Source organism: Sinocyclocheilus rhinocerous, unplaced genomic scaffold (assembly GCF_001515625.1).
Source record: "Sinocyclocheilus rhinocerous isolate Xijiao unplaced genomic scaffold, SAMN03320098_v1.1 scaffold1900, whole genome shotgun sequence".
Lineage (NCBI taxonomy): Eukaryota > Metazoa > Chordata > Actinopteri > Cypriniformes > Cyprinidae > Sinocyclocheilus > Sinocyclocheilus rhinocerous.
The window spans coordinates 180,254-191,817 of NW_015662288.1; the positions used below are offsets into that span (position 1 = coordinate 180,254).

The 11,564-nt window shown below is 35.1% G+C and overlaps 1 protein-coding gene across 1 annotated transcript in view; it reads left to right on the forward strand.

Annotated features, from left to right (window-relative positions):
- The window catches only part of LOC107728019 (phosphofurin acidic cluster sorting protein 1-like), a 57,081-nt gene that overhangs the window by 25,788 nt on the left and 19,729 nt on the right, over positions 1–11,564 (forward strand). Inside the window, exons 2-6 of the mRNA XM_016538070.1 lie at positions 8,048–8,135; positions 9,360–9,449; positions 9,525–9,650; positions 10,242–10,386; positions 10,515–10,603. Of these exons, the coding sequence (XP_016393556.1) occupies positions 8,048–8,135; positions 9,360–9,449; positions 9,525–9,650; positions 10,242–10,386; positions 10,515–10,603 (538 nt within the window). The remainder of the gene's footprint in view (positions 1–8,047; positions 8,136–9,359; positions 9,450–9,524; positions 9,651–10,241; positions 10,387–10,514; positions 10,604–11,564) is intronic.

The following is an 11,564-nucleotide window of genomic DNA, read 5'->3' on the forward strand; positions in this document are numbered from 1 at the left end:
TGTGAGTGTGAGTCTGTCTGTGTCTGTCTGTGTGAGTGTGAGTCTGTCTGTGTCTGTGTCTGAGTGTGAGTCTGTGTGAGTGAGTGTGAGTGTGAGTCTGTCTGTGTCTTAGTGTGAGTGTGAGTCTGTGTCTGTGTCTGTGAGTCTGTATGTGTCTGTGTCTGTGTGTTTGTGTGTGTGGTGGAGATCAGCCAATAGTCTTAGACAACTTGAAAGCTGATATGAATACAATAAAGGTTTGTCTGAGGTTTGATGTAGGTGTGGGATTAGAGGATAGAAACTGTCATTAGCTCAACATAAAAAAGTCGAATGGAAAGTGTGTGTGTGTGTGGGTGTATTTAGCATCGGCAGTGTTCTGGTCCTGCAGTTTCTCTGTGTCTGTGCGAGTATGTGACCTGCATACTGATCACACACACACACACACTTTCTCATCTGTGAGGCTGATGAGGATAAAGCTTCTCTCTGCTCAGTGAGTTATGTATTTATATTATATCTGCATGCACATATAACACACACTCATAACAATGCCATCAGCTCCCGCTTGATTTATGAGGCTTCACCTGTAGATCTTTAATGAGCTCTTCTCGTTCAGAAGACAACAGGAGATGATTTGTGTCTCCAACTCATGATGAACTGAATACTTGTCTGAGATCTCAGGGAAGCCACGCGATTGGCTGCCTGCAGTCTGTCCGAGCGAGCTGATTGGTTCTTTGAACAGTGAATATATATGTTTAGTCTTGCATAGACAGAGTTTGCTTTTTCACAATCCCAAAAAATCGTATTGGTCCTAAAGCAGATTTATTAGCCATATTTTTATGTAAAATACTCTCTGAGTCTTGTGTTGAGATGTGAATGGACAGGCGCTCGTTTATGACTGATGGGTAACATGCTCTGGTCTGACTCTGTGTTTGAGGAGAACACAGAACAGGAAGTGAAAGAGGGTGAAAGGGAAGTCTTCTGACAGCTCCATTTCCTGCCTCCAGTCATTTCCCAACTTCATAACAACCTCAGCGCTGAGGACAACCACTGCTTTCCAAGAGACAAGATTCATTTCACTTATTATATTTTATAAGTCATTGTTTTGATGTTTATTATTATTATTATTTATCTGACATAAAGCTAGTACAACAATAAAATGATGCACAGCAGCATTTAAATAATTGTAGCAATAGCCAACAATACATTGTATGGGTCAAAATTATTGATTTTTCTTTTATGCCAAAAATCATTAGGATATTAAGTAAAGATCATGTTCCATGAAGATATTTTGTAAATGTTCTACTGTAAATATATCAAAACTTAATTTTTGATTAGTAATATGCATTGCTAAGAACTTCATTTGGACAACTTTAAAGATGATTTTCTCAATATTTCGATTTTTTTGCACCATCAGATTCCATATTTTCAAATAGTTGTATCTCGACCCAATATTTTCCGATCCTAACAAACCATACATCAATGGAAAGATTATGTATTCATATTCCAGAAAAGAATCGACCCTTATGACTGGTTTTGTAGTCTAGGGTCACATATAATGAAAGCATGCAAAGTGCATTTTCTTTTGCTATGACTTTTTCAACGACAAGTGATCTCAGTAATCCACCAGTTCAGCAAACATACGGCAAAATCTTGCCTTGCCTACTTTTGACAGCGATTGGTTCTCAACCGGCGTTTTTCGCTCAATATTTGCATAAAGTCGAGGAATGCTCAGCCTCGACGCTTTCAATAGTGCACCGCGCGAGCGTTTAAGCTCAGCTTCCATAGGAATTAGGGTTGCAAAGGGGTGGAAAATGTCCGGAAACTTGCCAAAAAATCCCTGAAAGATTCCAAAAAATCCTGGAATGTTTCCTAAATTTACTGGAAATGTTCCACCTTTTTGCAAGCCTAATAGGAATGAATTGAAAACGCTCGCTCTGTGTCAGTGGAAACGCGCTTCAGGATTAATGGATTGGGCTTTATCCAGTTTGTTTACTTTGAGCGTTTAATTGTGTCTGGATCAGAGCAGAGAAACAGCATCTGTTACTGTGATGACTTTAATGTGACTTTAGTAGGAAATCACACCCTGGCGGCGGTTAATCGTCTCTCTGTGTGTTTGCTGAATGAAGCAGTCAGGAGGTTGTGTGAATGTCGTGTAATTAGGCTGATATCAGGTCATGTCCGTTACACAAACCCATCATTATTACTGTTAGATTACTGTTAACAAACACTAACGCGCAGCGTGAGAAAACCCTGGAAACAAACAGTCTGGAAATGTTTAAAGCACACCATTAAAATAAAAATACATTTTAAAATATTAAAAAAAGTTATTTAGTAAAAGATTTTCAGAATATTTCCAGATTTTTAAATATTTTATAGGGATAAAATGTATATCAGATAAATACAAAATGTATATCAGATATTTGTCAGTTTGTATGTATATATGAAAATGAAATGGTTACATTTAATATTTATACACGTGTCTGTATGTGTAACATTTAAAAAATATATCAGATTTGTTTTTTAAATACTTTATATTGTAATTTATTTATACATATATTTTGTTTTGTAATATTTAATTTTTTTATCTATTGATTTATTTATTCATTATGACAATTATTTGGAGCAGTGTTTGTGCTGAAGGTCATGGAAACTCGGTCGTGTAATGAGAGGCACTGGTTTGTGTGTGTGTGTGTGTGTGTGTGTGTGTGTGTGTGTGTGCACTTCTAAACGCGTCCTCCTTGTCAAGGTCAGATGTGTGTACAGGAGTGTGTGAGCAGAACACATTAAGAAGCTTCATTAGGCCTCATTTACTGACTGTTAGCATGTGATCTGTGATATTTCTACAGGAATATGTTTTTGGCAGATGCCTCAAAGAATTATACTGGGTTATTTTCATTCTCACAAGTTTCACACGGTTTAAAAAGTATATAATCATTGAATGTTAACATTTATTTATACAGGTTAATAAGAATCAGCAATACTGTTTCCAGATATATAGAGACGGGTAGATGGACAGACCTTGTCAAGGTCAGATGTGTGTACAGGAGTGTGTGAGCAGAACACATTAAGAAGCTTCATTAGGCCTCATTTACTGACTGTTAGCATGTGATCTGTGATATTTCTACAGGAATATGTTTTTGGCACATGCCTCAAAGAATTATACTGGGTTATTTTCATTCTCACAAGTTTCACACTGTTTAAAAAGTATATAATCATTGAATGTTAACATTTATTTATACAGGTTAATAAGAATCAGCAATACTGTTTCCAGATATATAGAGACGTGTAGATGGACAGATAGATACATTTATTATTATTTATTATAATCTTTATTTGACTTATTTTTTATTTTTTATTTTTTTACTTATTGACTCTGACATGATTTCTACTTAATTTATTTATTGACTTTTATGAAATATTTTATTTATTTATACTTATTTACTTTATATATATACTTTTTTACTTTCTTACTCATTATATTTTCATGCTTTATTGTTACATTTTTATTTTTAAATCACATCAGTAATGCATGTTCCATTTATGGATTTATTTATTTATTTTTTACTTATTTGACTTATTTATTTTGACATTTATTAGTTTTTTTTTTTACTTATTGACTTTTTCACTAATTTATTTATTTGACTTTCTTGTTTTAACTTATTTATTTACTTGTTGACAAATTTATTTACTTGACTTTTTTTTTTACTTATTTACTTGTTGACTAATTTATGTAATTGACTTATTTGTTTTGACTCTTTATTTATAAATCAGTAGTGCGTAACCTGAGTCTTCTCCTCTAGAAAAACAGAAGTCGTTACAGGCCGTTTGGACCTTGTTGACTAATTTATGTAATTTACTTATTTGTTTTGACTCTTTATTTATAAATCTCATCAGTAGTGCGTAACCTGAGTCTTCTCCTCTAGAAAAACAGAAGTCGTTACAGGCCGTTTTGACAGCTGTACAGCTCTGTTTAGAGTTATATTTGAAGATTTCTTGTGAGTGCGTAAACAAAAACACAAGCTTGGCATTTGTTCCTGGGCAGCCTGCGGTGAGTTTGTGCTGTGGTCTGTTCCTCTGATGTCTTCTTACCTCACTGACACCTGTGCAGAGTCTCAGAGCGGCGCTCGGAGCTGAAGGGAGTTTGACCTCTGACCTCTGACCTCTGACCTCTGTGTGTGACAGCAGACGCTCGGCCTTCAGGAGCTTTAATGACCGACCGCTGGAGACGAGTCCAGAGTCAGAAAAATCAACATTCATACAGTACTGTTCAAAAGTTTGGGGACAGTAAGAAGAAATTCATACTTCTATGCAGCAAGGATGTATTAAAAGCATCAAAAGTGACCGTAAGGACATTTATAATGTTAGAAATGATTTCTGTTTCAAATAAATGCTGTTTTTTTTTCATCTGTTCATCAAAGAATTCTGAAAAAATTAAATGTATCGCAGTTTCCACAAAAATATTGTGCAGCACAACTGTTTTGAACACTGATAATAATCAATGATAATAATCACTAATAATAATAATCAGAATTGTGTCTCAAGCAGCAGATCAGAATATTAGAATGATTTCTGAAGATCATGTGACACTGAAGACTGGAGTAATGATGCTGAAAATTCAGCTTTGATCACAGGAATAAATGACAGTTTAACAGATATTAAAATAGAAAACAGTTACTTGAAATTGTAATAATATATCATGTTATTACTGTTTTTACTATATTTTTGATTAAATAAATGCAGCCTTGGTGAGCAGAAGAGACTTCATTCAAAAAAATCTCACCAACCCCAAACCTCAGTTAATGTGCTGTCTATGTAGGGCGCAGACGGCGGTATGAAACAGCTGTGTGTGATAATATCAGATCCCGCCGGAGTTTGATTAGCAGGAAAACACAGAGGATGATTGAGATTGATATGAGCCTCACAGTCATTTGGACCAGAGCGTGTGTGTGCGCACACACACACACTGGAGCGGTCAGGATCATGTATTATTAATCAGAGAAAGCAGCTGGAGTGTTCGGTCTGAGCTCCTGAGGGTTTGTCCATGTTGTGCAGAAACACACGTCCGTCTGAGAGGCTTTATTTAACAGTTAGCATGTTTAATATAGATGGATATTGTACAGAGAACCAGAAGAAAAAAAAGCTTTGTCAATTTAGTATTTTTTCATATCATTACATTGTTTAGAGCGTAAGAAAAAGATTTGATATACGATTTTGATTTATGCAATATGTGTGTAAAATTTCCATTAACTGGGTTTCCCATTAAACACAATGCATCTATACACTGTATCTTATTTGCATGTTAATATGCTGTTGGGACAGCATGTTGAAAAAAGAAGTGTAATAATGGGAGTAATAGTTGGTCAGATTTTCATAATAATATCTAATATTTCATAAGAATATATATATATATTAGAATCAAACCCAAATATATATATATTAGTGCTGTCAAACGATTAATCGCATCCAAAATAAAAGTTTTTGTTTACATAATATATGTATGTGTACTGTGTATATTTATTATGTATATATAAATACAAACACATGCATGAACATATTTAAGAAAAAAAAAAAATGTTTACATATTAAACATTTATATAGAATATAAAATATAATTATGTAAATACATGTAAATATTTTCAAAATATATACTTAATGTGTGTGTATTTATATATACATAATAAATATACACAGTACACAAACATATATTATGTAAACAAAAACTTTCATTCTGGATGCGATTAATCATTTGACAGCGCTGTTATATATTTATATTTATTTATTTTCCTATTCAATTGTTTTGTCTCCCAAGATGTGTAATAAACATGCTTTTAGTCCCGGTGTCCTCTACAGTGGACATACATGAAATGATTTCCTGAGATTCTGATTTATGACAAACAATTTGAAAATTAATCAGATTTAAATAAGAAAATATTATCATATTTCCATAAGGATGTACAATTTGACCACTAAATGAATGTCAGCCATCTTTAAAGACCAAGCAGAGGGAGTGGTCACGGTGAAACCTCCAATCATTCGCTCGTTACAGGACATCCAGACTTAAAACTGTGGCGGTCTCTGTCCACTGGGTCTGGGTCTCAGGAGGAGCAGGAAGTCGTTGGTCTTGAGGGAAACGCTCGTGTCTGATGTCGCTGGTTTTGCTTTTGTTGCAGTGTGCTGTGAAGCACTAAAGTCAGCGTATTTGACGAGCGAGTGACCGCGGCTGCTGTGTGTTTTATGCTGTCTGTGGTCAGTGTTGTGCAGCGAATCACTGAAAGCAGCAAGCTAGCTGTTTGAAAGCAGCGTGGCGTGACCTCTGACCTCTGACCTGATGCTGTGGGTTTGATTCTTTGTTGGTTTGTTGTGTTGCAAACGCAGCTTTACAGTCGAGTGAACTGAAGCGATAATCACACACACTGACCTACATATATTTGTCCAGACAGTTCATTGCAATTAAACAGTACAAATAAATGTTCACTGATTGTCGTTTTATGTCTACCGTTTATTGATAAAATATGTAGTTAAACACTGCTGTTTAGAATTTGTTTTTACAACTTTTACTGACCGTTTAATTTATATTTTATAAATATAAAACATTTGTGTCACTATTTGATTAAATAATTTAAATAAATACATATACTGTTGCCGTTGTTAATTATTATTATTATTATTATTATTTTATTATTATTATTATTATTATTATTATTATTATATTTTAATAGAAACACCTTGATATATGTGTATTCATATGTTCATATTCATGTAATAACATTTATATTTCATTAAATATTTTATATATTATATTATTAAATTATTTAAATAAAATAACAATTTACAATGTGAGAGAGATATTAAAAAACAACAAGTGCAGAAAGAAAAAGAAATGCAAAAGATGAAACAGCATCCTCAGAGAATCACACAAGAAAGACAATATCAGCAGAGTGAAAATTATTTTAAAATAAAAATTATTTTAAAAATATGAGGCGTTTTATTCATATGTAAGCATTCTCTGAGGATGCTGTTTCATCTTTTGCATTTCTTTTTCATTCTGCACGTGTTTTTTTTTTTTTATATATCTCTCTATATAAATATTGTGAATTGCTTTGAAATAGCTGAGAGATGCAGGATATGTTTATGAAGATTTAGCGTTTAAACACATGTTTTTAATTTACACAATCCCACGACTGATATTCAAATAAGTTGCACTGAATGCTGACATGTAAAACTGCACATCACCCGTCTGAGGTCTGTGTGTGTGTGTGCGCGTTTTTGTGACAAATGAGGACATAAATTTGTATAATGACAAGGGTATGACATAGGTATTACAAGGAGAAGGTGACTTTTCAGGACATTACCCCATGTCCCCACTTTTCAAAACGCTTATAAATCACACAGAATGGAGTGTATTGAAAATCTGAAATAGCACAAAGTTTCCTGTAAGGGGTAGGTTTAGGGCTAGGGTTGGTGTAGGGCAATAGCACAAACAGTTTGTACAGTATAAAAACCATTACACCTATGGGATGTCCCCAGCCTATGCAGAGTCCCCACTTTTCACAAAAACAAACCTGTGTGTGTGTGAGTGAGTGAGTGTGTGTGTGTGTGTAAGTGTGTGAGTTTGTATGTGTGTGTGTGTGTGTGTGTGTGTGTATATGTGTGTGTGTGAGTGTGTGTGTGTGTGAGTGTGTGAGTGCGTCTGTGTGTGAGTGAGTGAGTGAGAGAGAGAGAGAGAGAGAGTGTGTGTGTGTGTGTTCGTGTTTGTGTGTGTGTGTGTGTGACTGTCGTCTGGTCAATAGCTGCTTCAGATTGTTATTGATCCGTATGGCAGAAGCTCTTGTCAGAAGAGCCTGTATTTCAGGAGCCGGCGAGAGTGTGACTGTAAATAATGCGCTCGCTAACCTTCCCTGACCCTCAGAAACGACACACACACCTGTTTATTCATGTGCTGTTATTCTATCTCGATAAAGCCGCGCTTCACCACACCACTAAACTGCATCAGTCCCATTAGAATGGATTGAAAGCTGTTATGATATTGTGTCATGGTGTACTGAATTGGATTGAATTGTGTTGGCAGGCTCTTCAATCTGACTCTGAAGAAGCTGGTGATGCTGAAGGAGCTGGATAAAGATCTGACGTCTGTGGTCATCGCTGTCAAACTGCAGGTGATTGATTCTTTCACTCGTTCTTCTCATTTAACAGGAAACATAAATCAACTCTGTTCACTTAATGCACATTCTGGCTTATTGTGAACCATTCATCAGTGCACGTCATCTGAAACGACAGCAAAATAATATCAGCCAATAATATCACAGCACACTTTTTATGATCCAATCAAATCCTGATGGTTAAACTCAGGTCCCGCCCCAAAATATCACATGCTGCAAATTCAGTTTCTATTAAGATTACCATTCTATTAAGTGTGTGTGTGTGTGTGTATTTTTAAATATTACATTTAATTTTTATTTATTTTCCAAAGAAAATAACTTTTATTAAGGAGAGATTTATTCAGCATTAATTTGATTAAAAAAAAAAAACATTTGTAATGTTACATAAGATTTCTATTTCAAAATATTATTTGTGTACACTATTGTTAAATTTTTTATTTGTAATTTATTTATTTATTTATTCATTTATAATGTTACAAAAGGTTTCAAATATTTTTTTAATTAATTACATTTATTCATTTTTTTTATTTGTAATTGTATTTATTTATTTACAAAAATATTAAAAGATATTATTTTTATTTTGTTAATATTTAGCATTTATTTCAGCTTAATTTTTAAAAAATATTTTTATTTTTGTTTATTTTGCTTATTTTTTATTTTACATATTTCTTCCTGACAGTAAAGACATTTATAATGTTACATATATATATTGTTATTCTGTTAAAAAAAAATATATTTTTTTTAATTTGTAATTTATTTAGCTATTTGGAAAGAAATCAGTATTTTTACCCAGCAAATATGCATTAAATTAATCAAAAGTGACAGTAAAGACATTTGTGGTGTTACAGAAGATTTCTGTTTTAAATAATTTTTTTGTTTTCTATTTTTTTAAATAATAATAATCATAAGTTTTTCTTAAGCAGCAAATCAGCATATTAGAATGATTTCTGAGGATCATGTGACACTGAAGACTGGAGTGATGATGCTGAAAATTCAACTTTGATCACAGAAATAAATTACATTTTAAAAGATAGTCACACAGACATTAGCTATTTTAAGTAGTAATAATATTTAAAAAAATGTACTATATTTTTGATCAAATAAATGCAGCCTTGATAAGCAGAAGAAACTTCTTTTGAAAACATTAATAAAACCTCACTGTCCTCTTTCTGTGTCTTCTGCGGCTCTTAAAGACAAAGCGTCTAATGTTTGTTCACTCAGGGCTCGAAGCGAATCCTCCGATCCAATGAGATCCTCCTGCCATCGAGCGGCCAAACAGAGACAGACCTGCAGCTCACCTTCTCCTTACAGGTGAGTGTCAGCACAGTCTCTTCACGTGCGTATGGCCTCAAACCAACACTCACAGTCGTCTCTGTGTCCTCGCAGTATCCACACTTCCTGAAACGAGACGCCAACAAGCTGCAGATCATGCTGCAGAGGAGGAAGAGGTACAAGAACAGGACCATCCTGGGCTACAAGACGCTGGCGCTCGGCCTCATCAACATGGCAGAGGTTAGGCGTGGGAATTCTGCTGCTGTGTGCAAATACATCTTCACAACTTTCTAGTTTCTTTGCTTTTTGTTTCTAGTTGGAATCTCTGTAAGTCAGTACTGTCATCTTAAAAATAGGGTGTGAATCTTCACTGGTTTCACGATTCAATTCAGTTACAAACTCAATATCACGATGCATCAATGCTCAATTTTCAATATTACTGCACATGGCTACATTTTCATATCAAATTTATTTTGTGCAAAATGTACTTATATATATATATATATATAAGCAGGCTACTTTTTTAAAACAATGACTTATTTAAAATAAGCGTTCTTTATCTGAAAGTTTACAGACAATAGTTATTTTTTTTATTGCTGTGTGATTATTACTGATGAGATCTTAGACAATGGCAGCTTTAACAGGCTGCATTCACACTAATGCACAGTTTCCATATATCAGATGTGTTTACGTCAATTTCATATAAAAGTATTCAAAAATGCAAGTGCATTGCATGCATGCATTTAATTGAAAATGACATCAAGTGCATTGCATTTTTGCAAGTCTCAGCCGTTCTTTCGTTTGTGAACTGGTGATTGCTGGTGTTGTCAGGTGATGCAGCACCCCAGCGAAGGCGCTCAGGTCCTGGGTCTGCACAGTCAGCTGAAGGAAGTGTCCGTCCCTGTGGCCGAGATCCGGGTTTATTCTCTGTCCAGTCAGCCCATCGACCGCGAGGGACCCAAAGCCAAGATGAGCGGTGAGACACCAGCGGCTTTACTGCCACTGACCAATCACAGTCAAGTGTTCCAGAGTCACGTGACTGTCGTCTGCCACTTCAGTGTGAATAAAGGGAATTTATAGTGTTGTTCTTTTTCTTTGGCTCAGATCGTTCTCCAGACATTGATAACTACTCAGAGGAAGAGGAGGAGAGTTACTCGTCTGAGCAGGAGGGCAGCGACGACCCCGTTCACCATGTAGGTCCACTGTGTGTGTCTGTGTGTGTGTGTGTGTGTGTGTGTCTGTGTGTGTGTGTGTAAACTAAATAAATCTTCTCACTAGACATCAGTCACACCTGATATTTTATTTCAACACCTTTCCATTCTCACATCATCCTCAAAAAGATGGGGAAAATATGAAATGTATATAATAACAGAATTACAATTTTTGGCTGGACTATGCCTTTAAAAAAATTAAACAAAAATTAGAATTGTTGCCCTGGCAACTAACTGAAAATAAGCTGAGCGTCTAGGGCCAGCCATAACATAAATGAAACGTGCGCTCACTCTCAAGATAGTATCAAACAAAGAATAGATTTATTAACAAACTTATAATGAAAATGAGTAACAAAGGAGACAAATTCAGGAGTGGACAAGGCCAAAATAACAAACAAAAATAACTAATTTTAGTATACCCTCTAAATTCTCTAACCAAAATTAAACATAAAAGAAATACAACACAACTTCCCTACCTCCCTTAACTCAAAACATAGAACAAACAGTATATATAAAAGAAATGGCGTCACGCTCCCTACTTCCCTTAAACTAAATATTTACAAATAACAGAAATCAACTAAAACAAGAGCAAGTTTCTCAAAGCACACACGATCACAGAGGAACTCAAGACAGAGCAAAACCATAGACTGTATAAAACCATGGACGTAGTGTCCGTGACGTCACCCATAGATTTCTGAAGAGCGTTTTTGAAGCTCAAAGTAGGCGGAGCCGGCCGTCGCCATCTTGGCAGCGCATCACCGCGCGCTCCTCTCGGATAATCGAAAATGGGCAAAAAGGCGGGAGCTGGTTGCTGAAGCCACGCCCACCTAGCTTCACAGCAGTGTCAGCGGCGGCAATCCATCTGTCACTCAAGTGGCCACGCCCTTAATTATGCAGAACTTTAAGGCTTAATATAATTTAAACGGATGAGTTATAAAAAAAT